Source organism: Lagenorhynchus albirostris, chromosome 5, assembly GCF_949774975.1.
Source record: "Lagenorhynchus albirostris chromosome 5, mLagAlb1.1, whole genome shotgun sequence".
Lineage (NCBI taxonomy): Eukaryota > Metazoa > Chordata > Mammalia > Artiodactyla > Delphinidae > Lagenorhynchus > Lagenorhynchus albirostris.
Genome location: NC_083099.1, coordinates 90,685,535 through 90,699,826, shown reverse-complemented (window position 1 = coordinate 90,699,826; position 14,292 = coordinate 90,685,535). Strand labels below are relative to the sequence as shown.

At 38.2% G+C, this 14,292-nt stretch overlaps 1 protein-coding gene across 3 annotated transcripts in view; it reads right to left on the bottom strand.

Annotated features, from left to right (window-relative positions):
• The window catches only part of IFT57 (intraflagellar transport 57), a 59,990-nt gene that overhangs the window by 31,250 nt on the left and 14,448 nt on the right, over window positions 1-14,292 (bottom strand). For 2 of the 3 annotated variants that reach the window (XM_060150638.1, XM_060150639.1), the window contains exons 5-6: window positions 12,776-12,844; window positions 9,867-9,974 (exon numbers count right to left, since the gene is read on the bottom strand). In XM_060150638.1, coding sequence (XP_060006621.1) covers window positions 9,867-9,974; window positions 12,776-12,844 — 177 coding nt within the window. The remainder of the gene's footprint in view (window positions 1-9,866; window positions 9,975-12,775; window positions 12,845-14,292) is intronic. The other variant, XM_060150640.1, reaches the window with a different exon arrangement.

Below are 14,292 nucleotides of genomic sequence, written 5' to 3'. Positions count from 1 at the left end.
TTCCAGAAAGTAGTCTCCCCTTTTCCCAGGTAATATTAATGGGATAGTTAAGCATCTGAAGAAATACTGTGTTCTCTGTGTGTGTATGTATTTAAACACACACACACACACACACACACACACACACGCACACACACAAATATACATAGTTGGTTGTTGTTGGTCTTATGAAGATGGGGTGTAATAAGAGAAGGCCCTGCATTTCAGTAAGGGAGATCATGTGAGGATATATAAAGCCCTTTGCATTGGATAGCGTGCATAGTGCTGCAAAGCTGTTCTGGTCAACTAGGCTAAGTATGACTACAAAACCTGATACATTTTCAAAGTGCAAAACCTCTTACTTAACTCTGGGGGCTACAGGTAGGCCACGGCTACCAGTAGGGGGAGTAATGTATTAACAGAGAGAGACGGACCTATTAAGTATTAATACAGAAAACTGTTACAGGTGATATACAGTGGAAGCACTGGTCATGTTTTTGGTATACCTGTTGAGTTGCCATCTTAAAACAAAGAACTTAAAACTATCTCTTTGGGGAGAAGCTATTCCTAATGGGTACTGCACACTCGTTACTGGAAAACCCGGTAAGAGAACAGGGACTAATCAGGTTACTGGCCAGAGAAATGTTGACTATGACTTCCTGATGTCAGCAAGAGTTAACTCCACTCATTTCAACTCTGCTAGGTCCATAACAACAAAAGCCTGGTACTACAGGATCTTTTTGATCCCAAGGGTCCAAGCCAGATTGGGCAGTTGGCTCTGGTTAAGACATCCCCCCATTGGGAATAAAGAAGAAAGCTGGGAATAGTGTAAGGCAGTATTTCTAAAACTTGACTAATTATGGCCACCCTACAAAACATCCCTTGATCACTGACTGAGACCTCGTCTGGTAAAGGGAACATATATGTCTGCATGGGCAGACCCAAGAGTGAAGCTCAAGGCTCAGGCAAGGAAATGAGAAGACATTTCCTTGGGAATGGAGTCCCCATGTCAGACATTACAGAGAGATCACAAGTTCAGATGGGAGCCTGCTGGGAGGACCTAGATCATAAGGGCCTGGACAGAAGCTGGATTCACAGACTTCCAGGTGAAAACGGGAGATGGAGGGAGAGTTAGAAGATCCCAACACCGAACTAGTAATGAAACGAGAGTAAGTGGAGGTGCTTACGTCTACAATTACCAAGCCAAAATCCCTACCTCTTAGGAAGATCAGACACCACTGTCAGACTGGATTCTGGATACTGGTAAATGCTGACATTTACTGGCTGTAATTTTTTTTTTTTTTTTTTTTTGTGGTATGCGGGCCTCTCACTGTTGCAGCCTCTCCCGCCGCGGAGCACAGGCCCCGGATGCGCAGGCCCAGCAGCCATGGCTCACGGGCCCAGCTGCTCCGCGACATGTGGGATCCTCCTGGACCGGGGCAAGAACCCGCGTCCCCTGCATTGGCAGGCAGACTCCCAACCACTGCGCCACCAGGGAAGCCCTACTGGCTGTAATTTTTTAAAAATATTTATTTGTTTATTTGGCTGCAGCGGGTCTTAGTTGCGGCATGCAGGATCTTCGTTGCTGTGTGCGGGCTCTTAGTTGCGGCATGCGGGATCTAGTTCCCTGACCGGGGATCAAACCCAGGCCCCTTGCACTGGGAGTATGGAGTCTTAACCACTGGACCACCAGGGAAGTCCCTTACATCTTTTTGATGTCTCGTATTGTATGTACTATTCCGTAATACAATGATGCCCTCAGGGCGGAGAAATCTGGATATGACTGATCCCACACTAAATGATCCCAGATAACTAAAGGTGCTCACATTCTGCCTGTAAACTGTTCCTGTAGCTTCCTGTTATCAAGATGCCAGTGATCACCTGCGGCTGTCTCCCTGCTTGCCTGTAGCACCCCTTCCTCCTTCTAGGCTGCTGTGGGTTTAGAAACCTAATAACCAAGCTTGTTAGAACATAGGCAAAGTCAGAATACAGGGGAAAAAAGTGGGCACTCAGGGACAGGGGGCAGTGAGGTTAGGTCTCTTCATAGAATATTTTTAAATGGAAGTGTTTATACTTATTTTGGTTGCTCAGAGGCCTTTTTTGCATTTTTCCTCATCTGCTGTTTTTTCAAGATATGATAGGTGGCCAAAAGGCTAACATAGTATATACGGTCTTACTATGAATTAAACAGGGTTTCTCCTAAGGATATCTAGTGTCCCTGTTTCCTTACAATCTATCAATAAAGCTAGATAGAGGGATAAGTTATTTCAATCCAGAGTGTTCATCAAAATCCAATGATTTTAACAAACTATACTTAAGGCAGAGTTAAAACCTTTCATGTCCCTACAAGCCAATTCTTCTTCATGATTAAAGAAGCACAAATTGTGATTTTGGTTCATTATTTTCTTTCCAAATTAGGTTTTACATAATTTAACACTATATTACTATGAAGAAAAAAATGTTTAATACCATAAAAGAAGTATCTTCAGATTTGTTCTGAATAACCAAATTAAACCCCGGCTAATCTATCAAAAGAAATAGATAGATGGTAGCCTCTATCTTTAAATACATGAAGTTCATAAAAGGTTTTCTTAAGTTCAATTTTAAGACTATCAAAAGAAATTTTATTCTAAGTTATAATGTGAACCAAGACGAATAAATTATGCTCCAACAAATCAAAAAAGGTAAAAAGAAAGCTCCCCAAATTAACACAAAATAAATTTAATTTTCCAATAGGAAATATGAAATTATTTTTGAATGACAATTTAATCTCCAATATTATTTCTATTTAATAAATCAAACTACCTTTGCTACTACTTTAACTACTTTAGCTACATTGGTACACTAAGTGCTAAGATAAAACCATCTCTGACTTTTTATTTTCTCAAAATAAAACCAAAAGAAAGTATCCCTGGAAGTATGTCTGGAGGAACTAATGTAGACATTATACTTGGTGTTGCAGAGTATGCAAAATAAGTCTAACTTTTTATGGCATGAATTTCTAAAAGGCTTCTTTCCTTCGAGATGGCAACCACATAGATATACCAGTGCTCAAATACTATACTTGGTCAATACCAAGAGAAGGGGTCCCCAACCCCCGGGCCGCACACCTGTATTTGTGGCCTGTTAGGAACCAGGCAGCACAGCAGGAGGTGAGCGGCCGGTGAGTGAGTGAAGCTTCATCTGTATTTACAGCCACTCCTCATTGCTCGCATCACCACCTGAGCTCCGCCTCCTGTCAGATCATCGGCAGCATTAGATTCTCATAGGACCGTGAACCCTACCGTGAACTGCGCATGTGAGGGATCTAGGTTGCGCACTCCTTATGAGAATCTAATGCCTAATGATCTGAGGTGGAGCTGAGGCTGTGAGGCTAGCGCTGAGGAGCGGCTGCAAATACAGATTATCATTAGCAGAGAGGTTTGACTGCACAGGCACTATAATAAATCAATTGCTTGCAAACTCATATCAAAATCCTACCAGTGAGTGGCAACTGACTTTGTCCATGCTAGAAGAGGATCAACTGCTTGAGATCGCAAATGACGGTGGCCTTAAAAGTTTGTTTGAGACAACTTCAAATCTCCATACGTTCTGGATTAAAGTCAAGGTGGAGTATCCTGAGATTGCCACAAAAGCACTGAAAAGCCTGCTTCCGTTTCCAACACCCTATCTTTGTGAAGCAGGGTTTTCTGCAGTGACAGCAACCAAAACGAGATCATGGAGTAAACTGGACATAAGCAACACACCTCGGGTGTCACTGTCTCCCATCACCCCCAGATGGGACCATCCAGTTGCAGGAAAACAAGCTCAGGGCTCCCACTGATTCTGCATTATGGTGAGTTGTACAATTATTTCATTACATATTACAATGTGATAATAATAGAAATAAAGTGCACAATAAATGTAACGCACTTGAATCATCCCGAAGCCATCCCACCCCTGCTCCCGGTCTGTGGAAAAATTGTCTTCCATGAAACTGGTCCCTAGTGCCAAAAAGGCTGGGGACTGCTGTTGTAGAGTGTGAAATAAGTCTAACTTTTTAATGGAACAAATTTCTATAAGGTTTCTTTTGAGATTGTAACCACATGGATATATCAGTGCTCAAATACATCTGAAGAACTCGATTCATATACTTACTGAGAGGAACATGAAAGTCCACTTAACTGTCAAGAGTAAATATTCCCAGGACTCAGGGAAAAGGGAACTAAGTTGTCTTGAGAATCACCACAGCATGATGTAAATGTTAAGTGGATGAATCAGGAATGCCGTCTCTGGTCAAACCCCCCCTTCATCACTTACTAGCTGTCATTAAACCTCAGGGTTCCCATCTGTAAAATGGGAATAATAATAGTACCCTCTCCTCATTGGAAGGGTTGATATGGTGATTAAATTAAATGATGTATTTGAAAGGCTTTCACAATACTTGGTACGTAGTAAGCCCTCAATATATGTTAGCAGCTATAATTATCATTATTACATGCCACGCTTGGTACTAGATACTTTTACATATGGGTTAAGTGCCCAGTAATAACACCATGAATCAAAGGAGACTTATTCCTATTTTTTTTGAATGAGAAAAATGAGGTAGAGAGCAGTTAGGTAATTTTCCCAATGTCACATCATTAGTAAGTGGCAGGGCCCAGGCAATGTTACCCTAGAGCACAAGCTCTGAAACACCTTACTGTACGCCTATCAATCCTTTGTCATATAGGTAACAACTATATCCGCCCAGTTTATTACTTGTTTTTTAACTTTATGGTGTTCCCCACCCCTCCATATATAAGGTTTTAATTTTTATGCGTTCAGATTTATTAGTATTTTTCCTTTATGGTTTTTAGTTTCCTTGCCATGCTTTATCATGCCTATTTCAACCCATGAATATTACACTTGCCACTCATATTCTTGTGCCTCATCATTTTTTAATTTGTTGATCCATGTGAGGTTTATTTGGGTGTAAGATATGAGGGAGGAGTCCATCTTTTTTCTCCAAATGAATAGCCTGTTATCCTATCATCATTTAATTGAATAGTTTTCCTGATTGATTTGCACTGCTTCATATACTAATATAACTGTATATGTGGATTATTTTATGAACTCTGCACTACTTCATTAATCTATTTTTATGTCAGTATAATTTTTTTCAGACTTATACAAAAAATTACACAAGTAGCACAAAGAATTCCCATATACCTTTCATCCAGATTCATTAAATGTTAGCATCTTACATGACCTCAGGGCAATTATGCATAAAGGGATATAATGTTTATATCCGGGAGCTGAGATTTGAAGAAATTTTTAATTTTTTCTTTGTACTCTTTTGTGCTTTCATTAAAAAAAAAAACCAGTGAATATACTTCCCTTTTAAAAACAATAAAGTTTTTTTCAATAAAAACAAGTAAAAATATATGTTTGATTAACTTCCAAAAACTAGCTGGTACAGGTGGTAAATGCTTCAGGAGTTTGAATAAGAGAGAGAAGTGCGTTTTAATGGCGATGGTGAGATTTAAGTTTAACTTTACAAGGAAGTTTGGGATGTAAACAGGCAGAAAAGGCAAGCCAAGGGTTTATATAGCCAGGAAAGCATCATAAGCCAAATTATGAAATATTGAATGAACACAGCTTGTGAAGATCACACGAGAAGAGAGACGAGGGGCTTAAAAAGGTGAATACTGGGGAGCAAAAAATATTGAATATATTGTGAAAGACCTTAGAGGACAGGCTGAGGAATGTGAATTTTGTCCTTTAAGCCAGAGGGGAGGCAAAGTAAAGTTACAAACAAGGTAAAATAACTTAGCCCACCAAACTTTATTTAGTACCTACTATATACCAGGTGCTGTGCTACTCCAGGGACAGTGAATAAAATGATAAAAAATCCTCATAAAAGAACATGCCAGTTGTGTTTTATGAAGATTTGTGGGTTGTACATTTGTGGATCATAGGATTAAATGGGGCTGGGTGAGAAGGGAAGGTATCACTAAGAAGGCAGAATTTGAGCTGAACCTTGAACATTGAAGAGTCAGGTAGAGAGATGATGGGAAGGCATTTTGGGTAAGAGACAAAGGAAGAGAGGATAGGATGAGAGCAGATATACTCCTGAGGTGTTTCAAAACCTACGAGAGGTCCTCTTTAACTTAACCTGGAAAAGTTATTCCAGTGAAAGAAAATAAAGTTGGCTATGTGGACAGTTGTCAAATTGCTAAGGGTTTTGAAAGCCAGACCAAAAATGTATTGCTTTATAATCTGTATAAACTGTCCTGAAGGCAATGAAAAGCCATCAAAAGTTACTGAATTCAGAATGATCTGACTAAAGTCACGTTTTGGTAAGTAAGACTGAGGAGTGAGATGAAAACTATTTTGGAAAAGGGAGGTGGGGAGATGAAGATGAGAGAGATTTCAAAGGCAGCATCCAGAGGTCTTAGTAACTAACTAGATGTCCTGGATGAAAATGAATCATTAGTCAGATATTCAAAGCACTAACACTATTGGGGGGATGGGTGGGGGTGGGTGTATTTAAAGATTGTACGTTTGCAGAGGAGGACTGAAAAAAAGCACATATTCTGGGTATGCATCTAATATACTGAATTACATAATAAATATAGGCTGTTAGTGTTGATTTAGGAAATACAACCTACCCGTTTATAAAAGGACGGCTTTCAAATGATTCCTGGAAAAAAAAATCATTGTATTACTTTTCATTAAATTCCCCTTAGTCATTTCCGCAGGGGAGACCCTACGTGACAGCAGATTGAGTCCAGTGGGACTTCAATAATAATTCACGTGACAGATTATGAAAATAAAGCCATGCTATCACCAGAGCTTCCTAATTTACAACAAAATGCAACCTTCTTGATAACTTATATGCTATGTAAGCTTTTTATTCAAAAATACTCAGGGTGATCTAGAAATTTATTTGTATTGAGAGACTGGGGCTTTTTCTATTCTCCTACAGCACCTAAGAATGTTTGTAACTAATTCCAGTCTCTAGGAGAGGTAAAAAATTATACAAAATAAGAAATGCATCAAATGTATACTCTAGGCCAGCACCATGCTAGGTGTGGTGCACAGGTTCTATTAATCTTAAAATAACCCTTGGTTGAATTGTGTCCCCATCTTACAGATAAGAAAGCTGAGTTACAGAGAGGATAAATCAGTATGGCCACATGGCTAGTGACATGTGGTCAGGATTTTATCTAAGGCTGCTTTTCCACTGTAGCATTGACCTTGAAGGTATGGACTCAGAGCTAGAAGGGACCTTGAAAAGTCCTTGCTTCCTACTTCTTTCTAGGCTCACAATAACACCACGAATGAAAATAAGGATCTTTCCTATTTCAAGTGTGCGTTCAAAAGCTACACTAAAGATCAAGTAAAAGTCTCTTTTACACCCAGCAAGAACTGCTGTTTGAGTCTCCTCTGAGCAGTGAGGAGTACAGCATTTTTCTCTAACCTACATTTCCTTTTCACCTCCAGATGTAAAACTGATGGGGTGGTACGGGCTAGCTACCAGAGAAATAAAAGCATTTACTCAGCAATGTGTTCCATCACACTCGAACATGTGGCGTTTTAATTGTTTCTTCTGTGAAACACCAACGACAGATTTCCCACAGTCAGAGCCCAGATAGGAGAACTCACACCCAAATGTTTCAGGAAAAGAGAAGAAAAAACATTTTCCTCGAGCAGGAATCAGAACCAGGGGCCTCCTATGGGGCACGTTGTGTTGTAGAATGGTATTTTTTTCCTGTATTAAGAAAGGACATTTTGTTGAAGAGTAAAGTGTAAATCATATGTAAAATGAGGAAAATGTAAAGTATTTAAGATATTAATCGAAGTAGATCCATCTTCTCCCCCTTTTGATCACAATATTGCAGCCTTGCCACAATGACATCCTAAACTAAAACTGAAATGATGATTTTTATTCTACGCCCAGATTTTTACTTCCTCACAGCTTCTGCTTTTTAAGCTAAAAATTCTCTCATTCTTGGTACAATGAATTTTTTGCTAAGTAATTAGAAACCAATTGTGTTTAAACCTTTTGAGATAGTTGGTTTTATGCTGTATAACTCAGGATTTGGTTTCTAAAACCTCAAATTTAGCATCTCAAGTAAGAATGGTGTCTATGGCATGTTTGAAAAAAATGTTTTGAAATGAAGTGATGGGCATTTAAAAATAGAATTCAGAGAGCACACAGCTTCCCTCCCATCTTTTTTTTTTCCACTGGGGGAGAAGAATGACACATCTGCAACATGCTGCCAGAACACTACTGCTGTGATTCTACTGAGCTTCAGAATGGAGGGGAGCTACAGAGACCACTCATAATTACAGCATAGTTACCATGAACATACAGGTACTTTCCAATCAGCATACTCAAGTTTGAAACAGAAATGACCCAGAACACCTGCCGAACACCTTGCCACCAGAGCCTTCCTTCCCTGCTCCCACCCCTCACATCTCTGAACATTCTACCGCACCCCTAACCCTCACAGGCTCTGCCCAACTGTCAGAGCTTTAATTCCACACCAGTGTCCCTCCCACCACGGCCACTCGCAGGGACGCTTCCGCTCAATTTCAGATTTCAAGACCATTCAGAAATCAGAGGGAAAGAAAGAGTGTAGAACTTTGTGGGCTAGCTTCAAAGACTAATATCCATCCATATGTTTTTCTTTCTAAGAAAAAATTCAAAATTTCAATAACTAACCTGCAAATCAAACTCTGGAAAAATAAAGCAATCCTTTACTAATTGCAGAAGTTATTATCTTGCAAAGTACAGGCATACCTCAGAGATATTGCAGGTTTGGTTCCAGACCACCTCAATAAAGTAAATACCACAATAAAGAAGCAAGTCACGCAATTTTTTTGGTTTCCCAGTGCATATAAAAGATGTATTTACAATACACTGTAGTCTACTAAGTGTGCAATAGCATTATGTCTAAAAACATAAGGTATGTGCTTTAATTTAAAATATTTTATCACTAAAAATGTTAACCATCAACTGAGCCCTTAGCAAGCTGCAGCAGTAACATTAAAGATCACTGATCACAAATTGCTGTAACAAATATAACGACAATGAAAAACATTTTGAAACATTTGAAAACAATTTGAAACATTTCGAGAATTATCAAAATGTGACACAGAGACACAGTGAGCAAATACTGTTGGAAAAATGGCACCAGTACACTTGCTTGATGCAGGGTTGCCACAAACCTTCAATTTGTAAAAAATGCAGTATCTGCAAAGCACAATAAAGTGAAGCGCCACAAGATGAGGTATGCCTGTATTATTGGTCAAACCACAATGGGGTAACAGAATTGGAGGAAGAAATCACAGCAAAAATGGCTTTAAAATACTTTTAAACCTCAAAGTAAATAACTATTCTGAAAAACACCTGCTTCCCAACAAACCAGTGCCAAACAATCACTATAAGCGTTCGTGATTGATAGGAAGCGCCATTTTCTTAGAACACCGGTTTCAGTGCTCATGAAATACTGCTGCTGCGTTACAGTCTGATTAGGCAGACATCTTAAAGTTTAGTCAATGGGCACACAGCATCTCTTCACAAATTCTTCAAATTAGCGGTTACAGGCTTCAATTATGCAGTGGGAGTCAGGAAGCTAGACCTCTAGGGTCTCCCTTCAAGGAAGGACTTGCGCTCAGTTGCGGGCAAGGTGGCCAGCAGCCGGCTTCCAGCTGTCAGCTCCCTCGGGCTCTGTCCCACCTGCAGAGCCACCTTACCTGGGGCCACGTCCTTCCCAGGGCAGACCGCCTCCAGCGACCGGCCCAGCAGGCAACACTTCTCACCCTGGCCTTTCACCATGAACATCTTGCATCCCAAACTCTGTCTCAGTGTCCACTTCCAGAGAACACAATCTGCAACATATGTCTCTTTCATTTACCTTTTCTCGTGCTCCATTTACCACAAATCTCAGGAAAATGCTCATGTACACCCAGCTTCTTGAGTCACCATGATACTTAAGGGCACACTTTTCAGGGCCTAGACTTTGCTTTATTTAATGAAAGAAAGGAATATAAGTAGATTTCTCCCTGTATTATCCTACACAGTACATAGAAGAGGACCCAATTATTGCTGAGTTCTTTTCTCTATGAAGATTAAACTATACTTTCTCATAAAACTATAAATATAAAATAGCATTCATTCACGTGTGTATTCATTCAACATTATTCAGTACTGAGCACTTTCTACACACCAGGCACAGGTACAAAAGCAGTTAAAAAAGCTTCTGCTCTAGATGAGTTTGCATCCTACTGGTTGAGATAGACAATAAACAAATCAGATGAATACAATGCCAAAGTCTGTGAAGAACAATAAAATGGGGAGGATTAGAGAATGACTGGAGAAACACCTATTGTTTCAAAACCACAGGTAGAGGGGGACTGTTGTAATCCGCACATTGCTAGGCTGGCAGTCACGTATACATTTAGTACATCAATTTCCTAGATAGTATCCATCATTCTTGCTCTAGTGCAGAATTCATCACATCAACTTTAGTAAAATAATATTTCTTCTGCATTGTGAGCCCACATGCTGCATGAAACACAAAATCTTAAATCTGTGTTACTAACCTATAGCGCAATTCTGTCTTGGGGAAAGAGCAGCCTGAGCCATCGCAAGCTGTAGTCAGATACAGCTGTCTCAGGCAGATGGCTTTAGTGGGCAACATCATAAACTTGCCAGATTTTTTTAAATATGAAAGGGTTTTCTGCCTCATTAGTACTTCATGGCTGACCATCCACAAACACCTGGTGTTCAGACTTCTTCCTCTTGTGAAAATGAAACCATACATAGTCTTAGTTCAAAAAGGTATATGTTATATAATCATTGTCCAAAGGATCTAATACCTAGATAATTATAAAGTCATAGGTAGGGGGAAAACCCATCCTTACACAGCTTAATTGAAGCGAAAAATTGAAATCAGGACCAATAGGGACTTAGAGTAATGGTAAAGGCAAGTTAAATCACTTTGCTCCTTCCTAATACTCAAACTACTTAGCCCAGAGGGAATTACAGGTGGCCTTTACCGGCCTCTATTTATACCATCAACATAAGAATGAAGAGTACAAATATCAGCTTCTTTCTAAGAATAACGGTGGTGTATGCATCTCTACTTATGCTTTTTTCTTCATACTTTAGAACTCTGTCATCACATCTTCAACACATACAGGAACACCAAGCACCATAGTGTCCTTGCTTAAGATAGGAATCTACCCTGTTGAACTCTTGTTTTAAGGTAAAGGAGAAAAAGCAATAGAATTGGGAGTCTGGAGAAACTGAGTTCAAATTAAGCCACTGTAATTTATTAGCTTTTTAAAAGATCAAACTGTCCCAAGGTGATAAATTTCAGTTTTTGTATCTGTAAAATGAAAATAACATCTTCTCAAATGCCTTACAAGGTCACTAAAAAACGTGTTTTAAAGTACTTTGAAAACTACAAAGTGATGTGCAAATGTATTGTTACAACTGGAGTTTATCTGTTTGGATTTAAATGTTAACACATTATTCTGAAATAATTTTCAATTGAGCAACAAAAAATACATTCTTTCATTTAAGCAGCATTTATTCAGAATATTCTGTGTTATACTATGGAGAATATAAAAAATGATAGTTATCCGTGTTAGCAAGGAGCTTGTACAAGTCAGATTTGAGAGAAGGAATGTGGGGGAAAGGTGTGGTTTTGGTTTTTGCCAACACCTTTTAAGTACTTTCTATGTGCCAGACATCGTTATAAATGCTTTAGATGTAGTAACTCTTTTAATCTTTAAAAACTCTACATAAAAGCTAATATTTTTATCCTCATTTTACAGATGAGGAAGATAAGGCACAAGAAGGTTGGAAACCTGCCAAAGGTCAGACAGCTAGTTAAGTACTGAAAGTCTCAAAGTCAACTCACACACTCAGTCAAATTAGCCACAGTGTTATGTTATATTACATCTCAAGTTGGGCAGAAAACGCACACATATCATTAATAATACTGACTAATGCTGACTAACAATACTAAGGCAGTGAATGATAAGTGAAGAGATCAGCGTGGGGTGAGGTGGCCAAGGAAGTCTTCATGACAGGAACCCAAAACTAGATCCAAACTTGTTGGTAGAATTGAGATAAGAATAATTAAATAAGGAACAAATAAGACTGTGTTTCATACGTACTTTTTTGAGCATGCAATAGATATCACTTTATTGAAATATAACATACATATAGGAAAACAGAAAAATCCCAAAATGTGCTTTTGAAATATCTCATTGAGTGGGTTCTCTTTTATAGACTGGATTTATTTCCTAATTAAAACAGAGCAAAAACTGACTTGAAGCAACATATGACTACCTATCCATATACCAGTCTTAATATAAACCATTTTATTTCAAAGAATTACCATTTGAGTATTTCCTATAATCAAGACCATTCAATACTGCCCATTATAATGGAAAATAACTTGAATTATATATACATAACATATATATATATATGTTTTTCCATAATAAAAAATAACATATATATGTTTTTCCATAATAAAAAAATAACATAAGGCAAATCAATTATTTCCAGTTTACATGAGAAGCCCTGAGTTGATATTCCATGGTATGGACAGAAGGCTTTCCCACTTGCCCCTCTGATTTGTATATTTGCTATAATTATAATATTGTATATATAGAAAAACAGCTTCGAGAGCTGCTTTTCAAATGACACACAAAGCAATGGCCAAGAATGATTTCTACTTGTTTCAATTTCTAGCAGAATATGTGTACTGACTGCTTGTTGGTCCTGTGTGTATCCCACGTAACTTACCAAGCGATAGGTCTGGGCCTTCAAAACGCTGAGATCAATAAAGTTTTCTTCATTGTCTGTCTCCTCTTCCTTAGAAAAATAAAAGAGTTTAAAAGTTAATAATTATAAAAGTTGTAATTAAAAAAGGTATTTTCAGATTTCACATACTTAATATGCTAAGCTCTATAGAAAGACTAATGCAGGAAAGGGTATTTAAAAGCCTAGTAGTGTGCATAAAGTAGGGCATAATGTTATCTGTTTTTTGATGATGCCATTTAAAAATAGGACCTCTTTTAGAGTCACTGAAGAAAAGAAAAAAGAGAGAAAGATGCCACTGCTGTGAAACTGGGGATAAATAAACATAAAAACATAACAAGAAACAGTCCCAAGTGGCATATCTGAAATAAAGAGACACTGGAAGGAGTTAATGGAAATTTTGAGTAACATAACTAAAATGGACAAAAATAAGAGGCTGACAGGTATAGAATACTCTCACCTACTCCAGGGACCAATCACATTAACGTATATTTTTGACATCTCATCTTTTATATGCTCAAGTTTAAAGATATTAAATATTAAATGTATATAAGGATGTAAAATATATACATGTAAGATACTAAACTTGTATCTTAGATATTAACTATCTAAAAGAAAAGTTCAGGTAGATTCCAAGCTGGTCCTGATTCCTAGCCCAACTGATATGGGGAATGGGGTCAGAAGAGACCCTTTGAGAATCAATTCCCTCTCCAATATACAGTAAATACAGAGTCTGAGCAGGCTCTCTAAGCATATACAACAAAACTTTAGTTCCCCTTTCTCTTCAAATGTCTTTGTGGTGACAAGTGACATAGTGGGTGAAACAAATTTAACAAGAATATCCAAAGCTTAAAGACATGGTAATAAAGCAAATGGAACTTGGCCCTGAAGTCTTGTACAGAAAAACAAAAAAAATAAGTGGGTGTTGTTTGGTGGACACTTACACATGTAGAGTTGTACAAAAGCTGCAGTGGCAGATTTCAAAGATAACCCTTATCTTTAAGCACTTAGAAGTATCAAGCTTCTTTTCTGACCACAACACTATGAGATTAGAAACCGATTACAGGAAAAAAACTGTATAAAACACAAACATATGGAGGCTAAAAAATATGTTACTAAATAATCAATGGATCACTGAAGAAATCAATGAGGAAATCAAAAAATACCTAGAGACAAATGACAATGAAAACACGACAATCCAAAACTTATGGGATGCAGCCAAAGCAATTCTAAGAGGAAAGTTTACAGCAATACAATTCTACCTTAAGAAATAAGAAAAATCTCAAATAACCTCTCATTACATCTAAAGCAACTAGAGAAAGAAGACAAAACAAAACCCAAAGTTAGTAGAAGGAAAGAAATCATAAAGATCAGAGCAGAAATAAATGAAATAGAGACAAAGAAAACAATAGCAAAGATCAATGAAACTAAAAGCTGGTTCTTTGAGAAGGTAAACAAAATTGGTAAACCTTTAGCCAGACTCATCAAGGAAAAGAGGGAGA